Source organism: Sinocyclocheilus grahami, unplaced genomic scaffold, assembly GCF_001515645.1.
Source record: "Sinocyclocheilus grahami isolate Dianchi unplaced genomic scaffold, SAMN03320097.WGS_v1.1 scaffold646.1, whole genome shotgun sequence".
Taxonomy (NCBI): domain Eukaryota; kingdom Metazoa; phylum Chordata; class Actinopteri; order Cypriniformes; family Cyprinidae; genus Sinocyclocheilus; species Sinocyclocheilus grahami.
In genome coordinates this window covers 748,627-770,865 of record NW_015505825.1, presented here as the reverse complement: position 1 = coordinate 770,865, position 22,239 = coordinate 748,627, and the positions used below count along the sequence as shown (strand labels likewise).

The 22,239-nt window shown below is 39.4% G+C and overlaps 1 protein-coding gene across 1 annotated transcript in view; it reads left to right on the top strand.

Annotated features, from left to right (window-relative positions):
• Nucleotides 1-22,239, top strand: part of ralgapa2 (Ral GTPase activating protein catalytic subunit alpha 2) — a 199,530-nt gene that overhangs the window by 149,037 nt on the left and 28,254 nt on the right. The window contains exons 27-32 of the mRNA XM_016242121.1: nucleotides 2,157-2,949; nucleotides 4,571-4,642; nucleotides 6,647-6,770; nucleotides 6,869-7,024; nucleotides 13,817-13,975; nucleotides 14,646-14,773. Coding sequence (XP_016097607.1) covers nucleotides 2,157-2,949; nucleotides 4,571-4,642; nucleotides 6,647-6,770; nucleotides 6,869-7,024; nucleotides 13,817-13,975; nucleotides 14,646-14,773 — 1,432 coding nt within the window. The remainder of the gene's footprint in view (nucleotides 1-2,156; nucleotides 2,950-4,570; nucleotides 4,643-6,646; nucleotides 6,771-6,868; nucleotides 7,025-13,816; nucleotides 13,976-14,645; nucleotides 14,774-22,239) is intronic.

Genomic DNA, 22,239 nt, shown 5'->3' with positions numbered 1-22,239 from the left:
AACAAGACTATATTAATATGAAACTTTTATTATATTTGTGTATTATGTGCTGCGTATTTGTATTTAATTGAGCTGCATGGGTTGTTTTCTGTATTGTACCCTTATTCACTCTCTCTCTTTCTCTAATTTTTGTTTTGTTTTTTACGCTACATTTCTCGGATACATTTGTGTTTATTTGAATGTTAATTTCTGTACTTTGTCCCTTTTAAAATAAATAAAGAGATTAAATAAATTGATGACAGAATTGCAGGGTTTAAAGTTCTCCGGCACCATGCCGGTGTTGTGCCCATTTTCGACTCCCTGCCAAATTATTACCCCCCTCATTGAAATCGCTACCTGATTGCCTAATCATAACCCCACCCCTAATCCTAACCCTAAACCTACCAATACTAGGGGCGTAATAATCTGGCGGGGGTCTGAATTCGGCACTACACCGGATCTCCGGCGTGCAGCGTTTGGCTGCGGAAATAAAAATAATCCTACATTTAAAAAAACTTGTTGATATCCCTTTCGAGTCATTGAGTTTGCCTACCAATGGTATGAGAGGAGCACAGCTTTCACTCTCAACCAAACTAACATTACTAGCCAATCAGAATGTTTTGCTCTTATAAACACGAGACACGCATAATATACTGTGTTCACGCCTTATCGTAATTACCGTAATTTTGAGATGACAACACGTGACGTTCCTCTCGGAGCTGTTCACGGAGCTTTTTACAAGTTGGAATATTGTAATTACGGGAATTCCGATATGGCGTGAACGCACCTATAGTATCCAATTGCAGAGACGCAGCCCTGATGAATGGAGCTTTGAAAACCGCGTTTAGAGTATTCATGTCATCTCCATAAGAACGATATGATTCCCAGAACAAATTTACTGGGATTTTTGAAAAGGTCTCTTAATGGTAATTTAATTTGAATTGTGTGTGCATTATCTCACTAGATTTGTAACGTAAATCATTTATAAACCTTTGCCAACTCAGGAGAATACATCAATCTATTTCTAAATATGCCATTTATTGTACATCGCAATTTCAAAATAAAAGTTTCTGAGTTTGCATGTGGCCAAATATTAAAATTTAATGGATTTAAACATCGTTTAATCACGCTGTAAAGTGAAACGTCACCAGGCTGTTGGCGCCCTTTGCAGGTATTTGTTATAATACATAACGTACTTAAGTTGGTTGTGTTCATATTATGCATTGGCATATTACATTATGTATTTGAACAGTGTTGTTCAATAAAACCATGTAATTACTTGGTTTTGATATTTTATTTGAGCCCATTATTATTGCATCCGTTAGTTCATATATAAATAGTCCAACTCCTGGTTTTCACTTAGGTCTATTTGTGTTACTAAAGAATATCAGATTACTCAATTACCAAAATAATCATTATTTACAGCCCTAGATTACTTAAAATATTTCAAAATACAACTGCATTGTTTTACTTTTTGTTATTAAAAGACATATATTTTGTCATTGAAAATTTCTTAATTTCTTGTTGTAGTGAACCAAGTTTCTGTATCTTGTCTCATATCGTGAGCTAAGTTTATTGTCACACCCCTAGTGTCGATAAGCGGTGATATAGCTCATCATTTTCCAAGTGTATGATATAGCTTTCATTCTTCAGCTCAACTATATATTAATTAAAAAAAAATCGGTTTGAATAAGGAAAGCAATAACTTTGCCATAGTATCCTAGAACATCGTATCCTTTCAAATGTTTAAGTGAAGTGACGTGGCCAAGTATGGTGACCCATACTCGGAATTAGTGCTCTGCATTTATCCCATCCAAAGTGCACACACACTGCAGTGAACACACACACACACCCGGAGCAGTGGGCAGACAAATTTTTTTTTTCTGCTGCGGTGCCCGGGGAGCAGTTGGGGTTTCGTTGCCTGTACATTCACTCCCCCCACCTACAATCCCTGCCGGTACGAGACTCAAACCCCACAACCTTTGGGTTACGAGTCCGACTCTCTAACCATTAGGCCACGACTTCCCCCAAAGTTGCCACAGTCATGCATGCTGCCCCCCGCCCCACTCCCGGCTTTAACCCCTGGAATTGTGATTTTTGGGTGAACTAATCCTTTGTGTATACCTGCAAGCTGTATGTTTTCTAATTGACTGAACTTGTGTTGTTTCGTATCCCAGAAAAGAAAAGGAGAAGCCTAGAGCTGATTCCTCTGACTGCTCGGATGGTAATGACACACCTGGTCAATCATTTGGGCCACCATCCTCTCAGTGGCGGCCCCGCTCTCTTAAACAGCCTGGTCAGTGAGAACCACGACAACCCCTACGTAGAGTCCTCCGAGCTCTCCTCTGAAGTCTTCAAAAGCCCCAATCTGCAGCTCTTCGTCTTCAGTGACAGCACACTAGTCTCATACCTGCAGATCCCCTCTGACAGTTCCAGCACGGCCAACCCGAGGGATCATTCTTCTGAGGTCCGCGTCATCATCAGGGACATCTCGGGAAAGTACTCGTGGGACGGCGGTGTTCTGTTCCGCACTTTGGACGGAACTGGCTTGAGTTTGGGTGGCAGCAGAGATCAGTCGTCTCACGACGGCGCTCGCTCTGAAAAGCAGGGCTCCATGCGCTCCAGTAAATGCTCCTCTGAGCTGGAAGTGGAAGATGGCGTGGATGTGTTGGACCAGCTTCTGGAAGACCTTGGCCACAGCAGCCCCGAGTGCCTGCCGCAGCCCCAGCTGAGGCTCACCCAGCCGCCCTCTCCACCCATCGGCATGAACCCTGAGATGGAAGGGCTCATCATGGATGCCATCCACAGACAGGCCAAGCAGGAGGACGAGGAGCTGGCCCGGCTACAGACCGAAGACCCCAGCATCAGAGCAGAGAGACAGAGAGAGCCCACGCACCACGAGCCTAAATCTGCTTTTTACCTCTGCAGACTTCTCCTCAACGACCTCGGCATGAACTCATGGGATCGCAGGTACAGTATTTCATGAAAATTACTGGAAAACATTCTTAAATGAATAGCACATCCCAAGATGAAAATGCAGTCACCCAATTGCAAAGCTGCTCTTTTCCACATCATTACACATTGGTTCTTACGAGACTTGAGACCATTCCTAAAGCAAAATGTGAATGTGTGTGAATGAGATTTGAGAGCTATGGTGGAGAAGAAGACTTTCTGTGAATATCTGAAATTTTGTTTTATAGAAAGGTAACATAAATAGGTAAATCATGCATTTTGATTTTAACAAGACTACAATCACAGTCACATAGCTACTAATATACATATTGAAAGGCTGCATTTATTTAATCATGATAGTACAACAGTAAAAGTACAGTGTAGTGATACAGTACAGTAAAAAATGGCAGTATTGTGAAATAGTATTACAATACCAAATAACTGTTTTCTATTTGAATATTTAAAACAAAAGTATAGTAAAAATAGTAGAAATAATGTATTCCTCAAGCTGAAATTTCAGCAGCTTTTACTTACTATATTACAAATAATTCTAATAATTCTGAATTTCTGCTCCAGAAACATTTCTTCTTGTAGATAGATACTACCTCTGCTTGTTTCATCTGATAGTTTGACTTTTTTTTTTTATTACAACGACTCAAAAAAATCAAGAAAACTCTATAAAACCTAGTTTTTCTACAAACATCTTCTGTAGATCAATTTTGAGCCAAACAAATAATGTCTGTGTTCCTTTAATATGTAAATAATCACGAACAACAGTCTCTCAAGTATTTATAATTGTTAAACAGGTTGATTTCCTTCTCTTTGATAGGGCTAAGCTTGAGGACAAGTGGACAATTTCTAAAATCCCACATCTTTTGTTTTTGCCATTGTTGTCTTTCCACATAATAAAAGTGTGTTTCATTAAATTAAACAATGAATTAAGACAAAGATTAAGATAAAATCATGTTATGTCCTGACATGATTTGCTTGTTGAACCTATCAAGTGATTTTTGTCAGAAATTTTCCATTTACAGAATGGGCCTGTCTCCACTGATCCTTGTTTTTACATTATTCACATTAAAGTTGCATGTTTGTGTAAATTTTTTTAATGATTTTTGGATGATATACTTAAATTACTATAGTTATGTTTGAGAGAGGAAGAGCTCTGACAGTTCAAGCAATGGTTAAATAATATGCTTTCCATAAATCTATTTTTGTGGTGCCTTTTTTTGTTCTGAATGGAAAAGAGCAGCTTGGACGTTACACACATTTTCCCTTTTTTACTTGAGGGCCTCTTTGCAAATCAGAATATATGAACATGCCACAAAATGTTTAAATATAATTGCATGGGTTCTACATATTTTTTGTTTGTTTATTTTTTTATGGAATTTAAATTTTTAATCACGCGCAGTGTTATAATGCTGTGGTGTCAGTGTTTACGATCTTCAGAGAAGTAAGCCTACAGATTGCTTACAGTACTTGGTTATACTTTGGTTGAACCTGAAATAGAAGAAAATATTTTAACATTAGTAAAAAAAAAAATGTACAAAATGAGGGATTTTGCCTGTGTCTCAGCATTTCTCTTTTGGAAAGTTTTTTCTGGTTTTCATGAGTGTTCCATTTCTATTTCTCTTCATAGAAAAAGCTTTCATCTTCTAAAGAAGAACTCTAAGCTCTTGAGAGAGCTGAAGAATTTAGACTCGAGGCAGTGGTGAGACTCGTTTCAGAAGACCACAACATCTGATGCCCGTGCCTTGAAGTTTCATACACATAATCACACACCAAGTAAATTAGCAACATGAAAACATATTCGTAACCTTCTGTCTGACTCCTCGGCACTTAACACTAAAAATCAGCAGCAAACAACAGCATGCATTTGGAGAGCTCAGTCATGCAGCCTAATGCCAGTCTACAGAGAGAGGCTAAATCCTTTAAAAGCACTATTAAGGAGACATGTCTTAAGACCACTCTCAGATACTCCGCTCCTCATGGCCTAATCCTGCCCATGTCTGGCTGATCACAGCTCCACACTTCTCAGCCAACAGCGATCAATAGGCGCTCAGAGTGGCTAATTACAGAGGCTTATTAAAGAATACCCCCAGGATCAGGCCACCGTTACCCTCCGCATGCATATCCGGCCCACTCATGGCAACCGCTGACTGAGCATGCCAAACTTCACACTGCACGAGAATTACGCTTCTTTAGCAACACTGCTCAAAGAGACACACACACCTTACACATACACACTGCATACCTTGATTTGATTTATTAGCAAATAGCTTTGAAGTTATACCATTTTTTTTTATTGCAAAAAGTAATTTAATAAAGCGTGTTTTGATGACAAAACAATAACTGCATCCCAAATGACGCGCTATGCACTTATACACTATGTAGTCTGATAGCACCTCGCCCTTCGCCATGTAATTAAATATGATTTCATGAGCACAACAGAGGTCATCCTATTACTTAACTACATGTTTTAAAGAAATCACAACTGTTCTTTAGAGAGAGGATTATTAGCTGAGGGTTAAAAGTATTTGTTATTAATTATTAACTAACCAAAACATCATATTTAACTCTGTTCCATATTTTGTGCTTAACTCTCGTACCACTATGTCTTTTAACAAAAAGGGGGACACCCAGAAATCAAGATAATTTAGACTCTTTTTACGTTTCTCAATTTGTTTACACATTTTAGAGTTGAAAATATGAAGCAAATATATTGTATTTATATATGCAACAATGTGAATTTTTTTTATAAAAAATAATTAAATGTAAATAACTAAAACAAAAAAACTATAAAGACGTATTTTTTAAAAATCTAAGAAAATTGCAAAAAAATTATTAAAAGTGATTTTTTATTTATTTAATTTTTTTAAATGAAAAAATAAAACATTCAAGATATTAACAAAAATATATATAGTTCAGTCATGAAACTCTAGATGGCGCATTCTGACGGGGTGTTAACGTAACTGATGATATTCAGAGAGTTAAACGACTTGGCACAAGCTGATTGGTTCATGCTGCATATGCAGCCAATGAGCTTACTTCCTTGCATTTATTTGGCTGGCTAGTATTCACTTGAGATTCCTGCCACGCGCTTTCAGAGTTTCTCTGAAATCCTCCACCTTCCCCAGCTCCACCTGTATAGATCTGCTATTTGTGCAGCAGCAGCACGGCTTAAATACTCACAGCACTGTATTGCCATATGCATTGGCAGTAGCAAGTTCCTGTACTTGCTTGCAGCAGCAGCAATAATCTACAACTACAGCAGTAACCAACAGCAGCAGCAACGTAGCAGATCTGTTCCGCCAAGACCAAATACATTAACATTGTCATATCCATCACCATGCTAAAATGTTCCGAGAGTTGTCATGATTGAAATGCTTATGTAGTATCTCAGTATACTAATAGTATTTCAATTATACTAAAATAACACTGATCTAAACTCCATACCCCGTAATGACAAAGCAAAACCAAATTTGTGAAAATTTAGCAAATTCATTCAAAAGAAAAAAACGTAACTATTACATGGCATCAGTATTCAGACCCTTTTGCTATGGCATTTCAAATTTTTCTCAGATGCATCCCATTTCGACTTTGAGATTAGATCTCTGTTTTGATTACATACACATACCACATCAAATATGGTGATACCTCAAATGTCTTGATGTTTAGCATGAGGTCAGTTCTTCTTGTGTGTTTTTGCTTCCAGTCGAGAGACGCACAAGATTGCCGTGTTCTACATTGGAGAAGGCCAGGAGGACAAATACTCCATTCTGTCCAACACAGAGGGCAGTCAGGCCTATGAGGACTTTGTCTCTGGGCTGGGATGGGAGGTGAAATAACACATCAAATCCACTTAATGAGTCTGTAGTGAGCAGATGTCATGTTCTGGGACTATCAGAGCATCAGGAAGTTTCTCACTCTCTTTCAGGTGAATCTGGCCACTCACTGTGGGTTTATGGGTGGTTTGCAGAGAAACGGCAGCACAGGTAGCACGGCACCATATTACGCTACCTCCAACGTGGAGGTCATCTTCCATGTGTCGACTCGCATGCCTTCTGACTCAGATGACTCCATCACCAAAAAGGTAGTTTCAAGCACCTCATTTCCTGCTTGACAAGAGCTATACACATTAAACAAAAATGTCTGGTTTTAGATGGGTGGTTTACTGATTGAAACTGGTGAAAAGTTGTCTTAAAAAGTCATGTTTATGAGTCATATTTATCATTTTTAAAGAAGTTGAACAAAATGCCACTGCTTTGTCAGGAGAGCAGGCTTTCCAGTCACTTTACATTCAGAGAGGAAATGCGAAAGAAAAAAGGTCAGTTTTAAAATGACCTTATGTTAAACCCACCCTTTTAGTTACTGTTGCTATCGCTATAAAGCTTTCTGCTATTAGCCCTTCTTCTGCCACTGTCACACAGTAAGAGAGAAGCAGTAAAATTGAGTGCATTTATATATCTAGTAATCATATCTAGTAAGGCTGGGCAGGATATCGAGCTTGTATGATATATCAATATATTTTATATACAGTAAATGATATGGAATAAGGCAATACTGTTTATATTGATATAAAGTAGTTTGATTGATACAAGGGCATTTGACAAAAAAACGGAGGACACTGAGTTAGCTGCTGCTGCAGGGAAAGTGCACAATCCAGTTTGTCCTGAACTTATGCTTTAAAAAGCATTATTTTTGTTTTTAGATTGTAATGTTAAAATGTTAGAATGTAATGTCATTTTAACCCTTATTTGCAATCTTTAAAAAAAAATATATATATATAGATTTTTTTTATATAAATACAATTTTTTTTTAATCCAAATAAAAAGAATGTAAGATATATACTGTATATCGCAATTTAGCCAAAAAATACAGAGATTATTAGATATGTTTACTTGGCCTTGTCTCCCAGCCCTAATATCTAGTCACTGAAATGGTCTTAAATATGCCATGGAAGGCTACATTCATCCAGTAAAACTGGACAAAGAAATGTATGATGGAGATTTAGAATTGAAGCACTCACAATAGTCAACTGAAAATACTTGACAAGTAAAGTCACACCAGAGAAACATGACCAATGTGATGTTTATTTAAAAGCAGGTGAGCAAAATCTGCAAATAAATAGTATATAAGACCATATATAAAGCGAAAGTTATTCATAAAACCATTCTAAAACTAGAACTTCTGGGCACAAAAGAAACATTGTACACACACACAAAGTTTTTCAAATTTTAAGGACGATATTTTTAAAGGGGTCATGAACTGCCTTTGTTTATTTTGTACTGTTCTCTGAGGTCCACTTATAATGTTATCAAGATTTTTTACAACAAAACAACATCAGAATTTAGAAGTAATGGGCTATTTTCTGTCCTGTTTTGACCCCCCTCATCAGACCGCTCTGTTTTTGAATATGCGTGGCGGATTGTAGACTCGGAAGTAAATGTCCACTGGCTAATAGTTGTGTATGTTTGACAGCCTACATCCTTCACAGATGGATGTTGCTGTGATTTAGGTTAAAAACGCATAAATACTCATATTAAACAATCTGTTTAACAGACAAAGCAATAGTGACCACATAATGAAAATAGTTACTCACTCTTGTGTGAAGCAACATAGTCAGCACAGCGTCGTCTTTTAGTTTCAGTCTGAAAATCCTGCATGGAATTGTGCCTTGTTTGTAAACGAATCCGTGGTAAAATTAAGTGATCAAAGGACCAAGTTCTTACTGATGCAGTCTGGATCTTCATTAAAAATTCTGTAACAAAGAGTGAAACATTTAAGGGGGTCTGAATACTTTCCGTACCCACTGTATATACCTGTGTTTTTTTTGGGGGGGGGGTCCCTAAAACCAAAATTTTATGAGAATACTGCAACACAAATGTTTGCTTACCTTTAGAAACACTGTTATTTGGTTTAAAATGGTGATTTAATGACTGCAGTTGGTCATACAGACTCGACAGCAGGTGAGTGGCACGCGTGTTGACCGTGACTTTTGGAGCGTGCTCCTGATTGCACGGCTCTGTCAGACCGCTGAGAGCTGTGAGGCCGTGTCGTCAGCGAGGGAGCCGAGCATGTGCAGGTTTAGTAACAGCTCTCTCTCTCTGGACTCCTGCGCGCGCTGTGACCGGGGCCCCGATCAGCACATTAACTCACGCCGCAAGGGCCAAAGGCCTGCCGGATACCAGCAGGGCCCTGCTATCGAATTCCGCCTGTGTCAGCGGGACAGCGAACGACACGCTTTAGCAGGTTAACGCTGGCAAAATGAGCCGGTCAGAACCTGCTTAGTTTGAGCGCTCAATCCGATCATGCACAGGCCTGCAGAGAGAAAAATTCATCAGGCTCCCGGACATTGAAGCCTCTCACAGTCAGAGCTCATATTAGCCCATCTCAGCCACACTCCGCTTCCTCCGTTCGGTGTAGGGAGGGAGTGTGTGTGCCGCGAGCCGTGCTCGATTCATTTTGGCCATCAGGCCCTGTAATTGCAGCGCTCCCGCTCTGGCAGCGAGAGAGGGCGACTGTTGGGCGGCACGTATGTGGGGAGGGGTGAAAGGGCTATTTTATCAGCCACAGGCAGACAGGAAGTAATTCCTCTAATTTACAAATGCAACTTTCAGAGGTAGTGAGAGAAAAGAGCCGACAGCAAGGAAAGCAAAGAGAGAAAAAGAGTAGAATTCCTGAATCCAATTGAGTGTTGGGGGGCAGAACGGAGCAGAGCAGCTGGCTGGGCTAGTAATGCAGTTACTGGGAGGGTGTTGCCATGCGAGGCCACGGTGTCAGGAGGCAGCCGGTCATCCAACCACACACACACACACACTCTTTTGTTGCAGAGGGAAAGACGCTGCTTCTTTACAAGGCAGCGTTTAGGCTTGAGGGCATTTCTTGCTTTGTTCAGTGTCTGTGTGTTTACAGTGTGCATGTGTATGTCATGCTCTACACATGGTTTTTTCAAGAACTGTTCATTGAAAGGTTCTTTGGGATCCTAAAATGGTTCTTCTGTGGCATCACTGTGAAAACCTCCTTTTGGAACCTTTGTTTTTAGGAGCGTACACACATGGGTTCTCTTTGCTTAACCGTTCCATTCTGTGCCGATCCGGGCCAGTCAGCACGGATACGGTTTCATTTTCCACTGTGGTGCTGATAACGGAGCTCTTTGGAATGTAATACAAATGCGTCAGTTGGTAACGCAAGTGTAATGTAAACAGTGATATGGACGATGATCACATATTTCTGTTTTTGGGACTCCTTTTTTAGCTGATATTTACTTTGTTAAATAACAGAAAAAAGGACACAACTCTTGACGTGAAAAATCAAATAAACAGAAGGCAACGACGGGTATACCAACAAACGCTGAGGGGATGCGCATGCCCAAATATCAATAAGAGCAAATAAATTTTTTTCTTCTTTATATTGAACGTAGTGTAGCTGTTTATTTGGCTGTTTGATCAAATAACGCACTTCTGCTTAGCCAGTTATGGAGCAACTGGTAGCCAGGCAACAGAGTGGCGACGTCACGCACACGCACTCTACCAGCACGGCTCAGCACGGTTGTCTAACCGGGCCGAGAACCATTTGTAATCGTGCCGCACGCCGTTCCAGACTCTCGTGGAAATACAACTGGAACCGTACCTGACAGTTCTTAGAACCGTTCGGCCCGATAGTGGAAAGGCGACTTAATATTCTCATAGTTCTGTGTTTTCTAATGCAAATTACTCTATTTTAATTATCGCTCATACTCAAAGTATTGGACAATCCTTAGCCTTAAACAATCACATCTTAATTAAATTTTGATCAAATTTAAGGCTGTAAAAAGTCCCATCTTAAATGAAAAAATTCTAAATGATAATTTTAGAGGTCTTAAATTCGGGGACAGAAAACGTGGTAATGCGACCACATGCCAACATTCAGATGGCATTCATGTCCTCCTAGGACGTTTGTCTTTACAAGCTAGGAGGTAATAATTGCAATGTTAGGTGCATTTAAGTCATTAAAAATACTTTTTAATGATAATAATTTAGGTGCATTAAAAATACTTTTTTTAAAAGACTTTCGTTTCACCTCAAAACTAAAATTCAGTCAGTAATTACTCACCCTTACGTCGTTCCAAACCCATAAGACCTTCGTTCATCTTCGGAACACAAATTAAGATATTTTTGATGAAATCTGAGAGCTTTCTGACCCTCCATAGACACCAATGGAACTACATTGTTAAAATAGGCCATGTGACATCAATGGTTCAACCATAATTTTATTAAGCTAAGAGAATACCTTTTGTGTGCAGAGAAAACAAAAATAGTGACTTTATTCAACGATTTCTTCTCTGTCAGTCTGTGACGCGCGTTCACAACAGTACCACGACACATGCGTGTGTTGCTGCTGACGCAGGAGCCGGCGTTTTGACGTAGAACCCGGGTGCGCTGCACCTTGTTTGCAAGCAGAGGAATGCACACGCATGTGTCGTGGTAGTCTCGTAAAGATGCGTCAAAGACTGACACGGAAGAGAAGAAATTGTTGATCAAAGTGTTTTTTGTTTTGTATTTTTGTGAACCACTGATGTCACATGGAATATTTTAATGATGTCCTTACTACCTTTCTGGGCCTTGCATGTGGTAGTTCCATTGGTGTCTATGCAGAGTCAGAAAGCTCTTGGATTTCATCAAAAATATTTTAATTTGTGTTCTGAAGATGAACGGAGGTCTTATAGGTTTGGAACGACATGAGGGTGAGTAATTAATGACAGAATTTTCATTTTTGGGTGAACTATCCCTTTAACCAAAAAAAAAAATGTGAATAAATAATATGCTTTTTTTCTTAAAAAAAGTATAATTTCTATTGCACGTTCTGCAGGCTCACGGTTTGTAATCAGTGAATACTGTAGAGTTATCCAAAGCGATTGCTTGTGATCTACTGTTGATAGGTTGTTACAATATCTACTTCATGGTTTTTTGGTATTTTAATATGTTGCAAATGTTTGTTTTTTTTATCTCTTTTATTTTATGTCCCTCATCTCATTGAATGAACAGCTGGCTATAGTAAAGCATAGACACTTCAAAATAACAATATCTATTCTTAATATATATGTATTTCAGGTTTGTTTCTAATTAAAAAGTCCTGCATCATGTTGCCATAAGAAAAATCCCAAAGCCTTTCATTGGTGGAAGAACCTGAGCCATATCTGGAGAAGGTTTTAGAGATGAGACTATTGGCATGTGTGGGAAAAATCCACCAACCACCCAGAATAACCTAGCAACCGCATGGAACATTTTAGCAATGCATAGCAACCACCCACAACATCTTCACAGGCGCTCTACTTAAGCCTATTCTAAAGTTCAGGTTTCTTAGAAGTCTGCGGTCTTTAACATCTGCTCCCTTTCATTGAGAATGGCATCTTGCGTATGTGTACAATGTGTTGTGTATTTCCTCTCTCCGCCCAACCTGTTTACATGCCGCTAATTCTTCTGCTGACTCTCCAAATGGATCGATATGCGCCGACCCAATCAGCTTGTTGTGGATTTGTTTAATTTTAGGCCATTAGCATAATTAAGGGCTTATGGGGAAATATGGTAATTGCATTTTTGGTGAAGAGGACATGTTTTGGTAATGGCTTATTAGGGATGGGTGCATCGGCAGATGTTTAACGACCCATTGAGAGGAGCTCGCTTAAGGCCACGCCGTCGCAGCGACATGCTTGCAAGACTCCTCTTTTTTTGATTTACAGAGGTCACTTTAATTTCTCACCATTTTGGTAATGGTGAGAAAGCTTTGATCACAGCAATAGATTACATTTTAAAATATATTCAAATAGAAAACAGTTATTTTAAATAGTAAAAATCTTTCACAGCATTACTGCTTTTGCTGTACTTTGAATCAAATAAATGCAGGCTTCGTGAACAGAAGAGACTTCTTTAAAAAACATTACAAATCTTACTGTTCAAAAACTTTTGACTGGTAGGCTATAAATATATATATTACAGAAATGTTATATTGTAATGTTATATACATATATATTACATTTCTGTCTACACTTCTGAAATGATGGCTACGCCCCTGATTCATGACACACAAAACTTCTCAGATTTGCATGAATGACTTTATATCTGAATCTCTGAAGGGAACTGACTGTTTTATAGCATTTTCTGTTAATCTTACCTTACGTTGTCATTCTGCCTGTCATTTCCAGAATGCTCCCTGCTCTCTAGATATCTGAATCAGAACTGACTCATACTAGAACCAATTTCCACTGGTTATTGTTTCAGCGTCTCCTGTCTGAATATAAAAGCCTTTACAGGATTGTTGGCTAGTAGTAGCACATATCTGAGCCCACTGCTCTGATATACAGTTTTCCTCATGTACAACATTAAACAAATTGTTGCAAAAATTTGCTGGTGCTTCAACATATTAATCAGACTCTCGGCGCGCATGTATTTCATGTTCCTGAGGTCCCAAAAATGAACTTCCGAAAAATGCATTTCCTACAAATGTGTATATTTTTATGTAAAATGAAGATCTGTCCAATTTTCTGGCTAAAGTCAATTTGTTTAAATGATTGAAACATAATGAACCCAATTTCTGTAGCTCATTTAACTTCAGATTGAAAATTCCCAAAATAATTTCAGCTGTTATGTACTAAAATAAATGTACAGTCTTTCTTTTCTTTCTGGAATTATTGTTGATCATGAAGAAAACGTACAGGTTTGCGAGATTGAGTCTTATTTTTTGATGTCCACAGTCTTTCTAAGAATTAGTTTTTCAATACATATGCACTGTGAAAACGATTGTCTGTGATTGTTTTTGCCCTCATGATGTTTCTGACTAATGTTGACAGTGTTTTGTTGGTTTGCATGTCAGATTTATTGATGCTTTTGCCTCTGGTTGGTCATAGCTTCGTCACTTGGGAAACGATGAAGTGCACATTGTGTGGTCGGAGCACACGCGGGATTACAGACGAGGAATCATTCCCACCGACTTCGGAGATGTCCTCATCATCATCTACCCCATGAAAAACCACATGTTCTTTGTTCAGATCTTGAAAAAAACCCAGGTACGTGAAGATAATGACATTACGTTACATTAAAAACCACAGTCGTCCACCATAACTCACCAGATTTTCATATATTACGTGAAATGCCTCTCCCGAGGCGTCTTAAGATCTTCGTCAGGATATGCGATGTTTCGCTGATTGTCAGGAGATGTAGATTGTGGCTGGAAGGGCTGGATGGTATCTCTTCCTGTCTGTTCTCTGAAAGCACTAATGCTGGAAGTCCATTACTGCACTGTCGGCACGCCACTCTCATCGCGGTCAAGCTGCCTTTCATCTCCTCCTGCGTCTGCCACTAGATCCCCAGAGAAACCGAGCGTGCATCATTTGTAATTTCTCGCAAACACGTCACCTCTACGAGACTTGACTGCTGTGTGCTTTGAGTGGCCTGGATGCTGTCAGATGTATGGTTCCTGCAACATGTCACCAGCTGCAATTAGTGAAATTCCCTCAGCTGTGTCACTGTTATCTGCTGTTCCACTCCAATAACTCTCATTTCATCCACTTGAGAAACGCAAACCTTGGCAAATGGAAGTGATGCATTATCCATCCACTAGATTCATCTGTCCCGTACACGTATCGCATGCAACATGGGGTTGAGAATTCATGTAAATTGATTTTGCATTGGAAACTACAAACAATATTTCTTCATTATTTGCTCTGTCTCAACCAGGTTCCTTTCTTTGGGCCTCTGTTCGACGGGGCGATAGTGACTGGAACGCTGTTGCCGAGTCTGGTGCGGGCCACATGCATCAATGCCAGCAGGGCTGTGAAGTCTCGACTGCCACTATACCAGAGTTTGTATCCTTCAACTTTATGGTTGGTAACCAGTTATCTGTGAGATCACAGCGTCCTGTATGTGATTTGACACAAATTTTGTGCTTGTAGGTAGAAGACACTCCACTCTGTAGTTCCTTAATGCTGTGAATCCTTCTAGTTAACATGACTTCCGCTGAAAATTGACACTGATATCTCAATCATATGTGATATGATTAATGAGGTTGTTTGTTAATATGTAGCTGTAGTGTTTAAAGACACCATTGCTGTATAACACAGCATGAGCGATTCTGTTTTTGTCATTGTGTGTTGTCCTTTGTTATTGCTGTTGAAAGCACAGCTCATCCATTTCTGGCAAAGACATGGCATCTTTTCCCGGTAAGTAAATGGTTTTTATGGTGTATACTGGGAGTTTTTAGGGAGCAAAAGATTGAGTGTACTGGAATGGGCCTAGAAATGCTTGAGTTGTGCATATTTTCCGCTGAACTAGAGAGAAGATTGAAACAGACCCCCTGTGTCTGTTATATAATTGTCTCCAGCTGATGAATTATTAGTAATCAATTCCCAAGTTGAACTGTGGAAGCCTTACACCTCGAGTGTCCATTAATTTTCAATAATTCATTGGCCAAGAATCAATTGTTATGCTTATGCCATGGCTAAAATTTACATTTGTTTGTCTCATAACCTTTTTATCTGCATGTAGAATTTCTTCCCTTCTCCACTGATTGAGTGTCTTGCTTACAAAAACTGCTATATGCTATATGGGGGAAAAAAGTCATTTGGTAATTAATTTGGTAAAGTCATAAAGTTCACAAAATGAGACCTAAAAGGAACGCTGACATAAAAGGTCATTTCTTTACAATAATGATAAGCTGACTGATTTCCAAATAAATAACAACATGCTCACAATATGCTCACAGAAGAAAGTGCCAAGTGATATTTTATTTATTTTTTATTTCTTTGAAAGAAGTCTCTTCTGTGCACCAAGACTACATGTATTTGATCAGAAATACAGTAAAAACGATTATATTGTTAAGTATTATTTATAATAAGATTGTTCTATGTGAATATATTTTAAAAAGTAATTTATTCCTGTGATGCGCAGCTGTATTTTCAGCATCATTACTCCAGTCTTCAGTGTCACATGATCCTTCAGAAATCATTCTAATATGCTGATGTGCTGCTCAAGAAACATTTATACTTTTTATCAATTTGAAAACAGTTGGGCTGCTGAATATGTTTGTGATACTTTTTCTTTCTTTCTTTCCAGGATAAATAGAAAAATAGATTTGCTAAATAGAAAGTTCAAAAGAACAGCATTTATTTGAAATAGAATAGTAATTACAAAATATAATTCTAAATGTATTCATTGACACTTTTGGTCAATTTTAGCCATCTTTGTTAAATAAAAGTTTTACTTTTTTTTTCTTAAAAAAAACAAAAACAAAGTCATACTAACACCAAAACAAAGAATGGTAGTGTGAAAAACGGTTGCCTGATGACATTAATTGTACAGATTAGCGATTTATTTTGACAGTCAGGTATTCCTATAGCACTGTGTATTAAGTTTATTTAACACCTATAGTGATATGCGGAGCAGATCATAAGTAGATATTGCACATCATGTCTGATTTTTAATTCTGCTCTTTCTTTTTTGTCTGCAGTGATATTGCGTCAGTGTGATCATTATTGTGAGTGGGTGGGTGTGTGACTGTTAATTGTCTCTGGTGAATAGGGTGTGAAAGGCCATTAAGGATATTCTGCTTTCACAGCTTCCTGCAATGACTTGATCTGTCTCTATGAATAATTGATCTGCTTTTGGGTGCTGCTTCTACACCACTGTCTCTTATCTGTCCGTCACAAGAACATCTGCTCGACAGAAAAGTGTGTGTGTTTCTCTCGCTCACTCGTTCTCTGACCTCAACACTATTGTTTTAAATAACTAAATGATGTCTTAAGCAACCTTGGACTATGTCAGCCTCTCAAAGCATGACAGAAAATCCCTTCGGTTTCATCCTGGCTGTTCACACTGAAGTCACATTAAATCTGATGCATATCCAGCAATAAATCTGATGCATATCCAGTTTATTTCCACATAGGCTTGCCGCGATAGACGGTGTTGACGGTGATACCGCAACACCGGTTACGTCACTTGCTCACCGCGTCACCGACCCCCACCGTCCTTTTGATTTTTTATAGTAATAAAAATCATTTAGTTGAGTAAAAGAACAGACACTACCATTAAAAACTGAACGAGGCTACTCAATGCAGCATGCCGAACGATTTATTTCCAGTTTTGTATACCTATTAAACTTTATGTAAGTTATTTGTTATTTTATATTAGGCATAGCCTGCCCTATAGCATGGTGTATTTTTATTTGTTTTGTTAATAAAAGTTCTATGTTTTATATATAAAGTGAGTTTGACATTGTATTTAGTTGTTGCATTAAAGCAATTGACGCCGAACTGCTGCTAATTCAAAAGTGAAAGTAAAATGCGCACGGTGCTTTTAAGCTATTTAAAAGCGAAGGAAAGCGAGGAAAAGAGGGAACGCCCGCCCCCGCGGTGATACCGGTATTACCGGTGTTGTCACTCGCCGATTAATCGGTGGGAAAATTTCCTCACCGTCACAACCCTAATGTGAAAGCGGCCCAGAATGGAATGGTCAGTTTGAGTGTGGCTCGAACCGTTTACACTCTCATCCAAAAACAGATCTGCATCACACATCAGGGGGGGAAAACACTGCAGTGTGAATCTAGTACTCTTTCTTCTCTCTCTCACAGTCTGTCGCTCAGAACAATGACCTTGCCTCGCAGTATGAGAGATGTCTGTTTTTGTGCGGAGATGAAATCTCCTCTTGAGTTTTCTGCTTCACAATGGTCGGGGTCCCTGCAATCTTCCCGCTTGTTGTGCTTGGTGCTCCAGCGTAATTAGTTGAATATTTCTTCAAAGCGAGTCCTCGTGGTCCCTGCACAGGCTGATAAAAGCAGGTGTCTCTCTCTGGCCCTGCCGCAGAGATGGAGGGGCCTCCAGCAGGCTACACCATCACTCAGCTCTAATTGGATGGGTTTTGGTCAAATGACCACCAGCGCTTGGCATGGGGCACTGCAGTCCACCCCCGTGCCCTGCGCTGTCCCACACCCTTGCCTTCTATAGTCCTTGTATGCAGGTGAATGTTCAGAGCTCATCTATGGATCTCTATCCGGCTCTGGGATTATGCTTTTCCAAAGGGCTTAGCTTGAATGGAGAATCCCGCTCCTGCTGACACCTTTCACATTGCGTATAATGTGTCGTGATTATTGATTCATCAGCTGCTGCGAGTTTGAAGTGGGCCATGCTGAAGCCCTGCGCAGGGAAACTTAGGATATATTACAAGATCAATAAATGAAGAAAATTCATCTTCAGCTGATACTTGAGCCTTTTGTTCCTTCATGTTCTCACTCTTGTTGACATTCTTCATATTGCTCAGGAGCAGATTGGGCTCTCTTGAAGGGATTTTTCACACACAAATGAGAATCCAGTCATTGTTTACTCACCCGGTGTTGTGCTAATGCCGTATGACCTTTCTTTTTCACACCACAAAAGGAGAGATTAAAAAAATAATGTCCCGCTTGCAAGCTTCAAAAAAAGAGGCAAATATCGCGAGTCCTCGTGGTCCCTGCACTGGCTGATAAAAGCAGGTGTCTCTCTCTGGCCCTGCCGCAGAGATGGAGGGGCCTCCAGCAGGCTACACCATCACTCAGCTCTAATTGGATGGGTTTTGGTCAAATGACCACCAGCGCTTGGCATGGGGCACTGCAGTCCACCCCCGTGCCCTGCGCTGTCCCACACCCTTGCCTTCTATAGTCCTTGTATGCAGGTGAATGTTCAGAGCTCATCTATGGATCTCTATCCGGCTCTGGGATTATGCTTTTCCAAAGGGCTTAGCTTGAATGGAGAATCCCGCTCCTGCTGACACCTTTCACATTGCGTATAATGTGTCGTGATTATTGATTCATCAGCTGCTGCGAGTTTGAAGTGGGCCATGCTGAAGCCCTGCGCAGGGAAACTTAGGATATATTACAAGATCAATAAATGAAGAAAATTCATCTTCAGCTGATACTTGAGCCTTTTGTTCCTTCATGTTCTCACTCTTGTTGACATTCTTCATATTGCTCAGGAGCAGATTGGGCTCTCTTGAAGGGATTTTTCACACACAAATGAGAATCCAGTCATTGTTTACTCACCCGGTGTTGTGCTAATGCCGTATGACCTTTCTTTTTCACACCACAAAAGGAGAGATTAAAAAAATAATGTCCCGCTTGCAAGCTTCAAAAAAAGAGGCAAATATCGTCACAGAATGATGCCATGTCAAACTTAAATACACTAGACTCAAGCCAGCTGATTTTTTTTACATCATTTACATTATGACTAAAAATGAAGGGAGTGGGTGCATATGACCGTGTTTGTTAGCCGCTGAACATTTACAGCTCCCTGTGATGTTCTGGTGTTCTATGTGATTACATTGCCATATATCACAAATACTACAGCAAGTCTTGATTTTCGCATGTGATTTGTCTTTTCAGTCCGTTTAGTAAAAAACGACAGATAGCTGAATGAAATTGCAGATTCACAAAGAGCTATGTAACTTTTCGACACTTGCTTGTCATGGAGAAGAAAGGAAGTCGAACATTATATATACGTTTTCAAACAGCCTTTTAGGTTTTTGTGTTTGCTATTATGTATATCAGATAACACCAATAAATGAATACAAAAATGAGACGCAGTTCCAGGTTCTTCCTCTGCTGTTCACTGTCACTTAGCAGAATACTCAGAATTTGCAGCATAACGCATAAAATTCTTCTTAACTTTGTTTTCGTATTATTTTCTAATTTACAAATATTTTGTATTGCCAACGTTTTCAACGTATGCCAAGGATAATGTTCTTATCTTTTCTTAAGATTGTTCTAAAAATAAGAATTTTACCTTTTGGAAAACAAGTTCTTAAAAATGGTTGTAAATCAATTTTTAAAGTCAGGATAAACTCCAACTTGATAATGAAGTCTTAACTTATTTTAGTAATTTAAAGAGATAAAAGATTATTAGAGTAATGAGCTGTGAGTTAATCAGCGAGTCTTCAGAAAGAGCTGTCATACAGTTTGAAACACCAAGCATCACCGCCCACATCTCAGGGAAATGTTCCTGTCAGTCTGAACAAACTTAACAGCATTAACAGCCGTTTATTCAAACTAAATTGTTTATTGCATGAATTGTCACACCGAATGTTTGTCTGTGTGTGAACAGGTCTTCAGATGCTGTCTATGGTAATGGTTTATGTTTGCGCTGTGCTGTTCTTCCTAATTCAGCCAGCTTTGTGTTGACTTGCAAGATGTCCTGTTGCAATACAGGTCAAAGACCGCTTCTATCAGCGGTCCCATGTGTGTGACATCCCGTATCATCATTGAGTTATGTAGAGTTGACAAGTGGGCAGCTGGTTTAACTCTTTTACCACTGAGCCCTTCTTTGGTCTAAGGTCAGTGTGTCACTGTCTCTTCACTCTCTTTCTGTCAGTCTCTGCGTGAAGTTGACATGCTTCAGTCCACGTGGGGTTTGCGATGGCAGACCAGTGTCCTTTAAGTGCAGCAGAGATCCACTGACCTTCAGTCTCTGTGCTGCCTCCCCTGCTGAACAAGAATCGATGGAGTTACTCCCTCGCTCCTCCTGGCTCAGATCCATCTCTAGGCACCAATCAATAGCCATAATCTGTTCCTGCCCGCCGTCAGTCATGCGCGATTCAGCTTTTAGCACCCGTGATGGATATTTGAGGGTAAGTTGAGGATGTGGTCTCATGTAGACCGTAATACAAGTACCAGCGATATAGAATGAGGATTATGAATGTGATTGTTTGGTTGTCATTTTGGCCATCCGGCCATGTAGCACAGATCTGACTGTGTTCATATTAGTTGAAGATCCATGCGCTATATTGAAATGCGTGTCAGGGTTGAGCCTACTTCCTCTCTTGTATTGTATTGCAGAGTCTGACATTTGACTGTCGACACTTTGCAGATTATTCTGGCTAAGAACCGCTTAGTTAAACTGGAAGAGGCCGTCCCACTGACCCCATTAGCTTTTTTGCATGATGTTTGAGGCCATGAAATTAATGATACTGCAATAATAGACCAACATAGTATAATAGTAGATAACAGCATTCAAATAATGTTGCGGCAGTTTCTCCAAATGGCTGTATGGACAACACTGAAGAGTCCCCCTCCCCTGTCTGCTTAAGTGGGTCTCCCAACTCGCCAGCTGTTACTGGAGGTCCTGACAAAGTCCTGTGTGTTAAGATCACTGAGTTACGCCAACTCCCTCTCCCACCCAATCCCTCTCTGTCCTTCTCTTCTTGTCCAGCCCTGTACACGTTCAGGACTGTGTTTTGAATAGCGTGCTTCCATACTGCACTTGTTTTTGCTTTCCATTTGTAATTAGATGGGTGATTTCTTGGCTCATTATTTGACACTGTCAAATGTTAAATATGATTAAAATATGTCAGATAAAGACAGAGAACCAAAAGTAAGGTGTTCAGAGGTTGTGGCGCTTTCCTCATTGCTCAGTTATTTAAATGTCCTGACTATTCATTGCAGTGACGCTAGTGGTGCAGAAATGAAGCAATTCAATACAAATGTAAATTAAAAAAGCTAAACAATAATTTGCCAAGATTTCCAATTGAACATCATGTTCCAAATTAAACATGCAATGTGGAAAGAAAGAAAAAGGAACTACATATTTTTCAGTTTATGGGACCTCTTTACTGCTGACAAGAACTGTGAATGACTAACAAAAAATAATGTGAATAACTTCATAAAAACCCATGTTATACCTTCAGAATGCTGTCCTAACTGGTTAAACAGTTGTCTGAACAAAGAATTTCAAATTGAACAATATTGCTGAAATGTTAAGGGTTTATGAGTTCCCAGCATTAATAAATTACACGGTTACTATTATAGGATTATTGTTTTGCAGTTTAGTGACTTTTGTTGAACCTTTTTTTGTTGTTGTTGTTCTTACTTTGTCATTATTGTTATTTATATATATATATACAGGTATGTGTGTGTGTGTGTGTGTGTGTGTGTGTGTGTGTGTGAATACATGTTGTAGCTTTCTACTGTGTGAAATAATACCTACAGTTTCACAAATAGTTGGCAGTGTATACTGCACAGTGTTCAGTAACTTGTAACTAACACACACACACACATTCAAGGGGGGCTCCCATCCACAGGCCTGTCAAGCCCAGCCATGAGTGGAAAGTCAGTTTTGCCCATATGGCATATGGCGTCTCACTGCTGCCTCTTTATATGAAATACTCAAGTATTCTCCCACCCAGCCACCCAACCTCTCTCTCTCTAACACTGTATGACTCATAGCATTACTATTCTCTCTCTCTCTCTCTCACTCTCTCTCTCTCTCTCTCTCTCTTTCTCATAGCATGTTTTTTTTATATTTTTTATGTATGG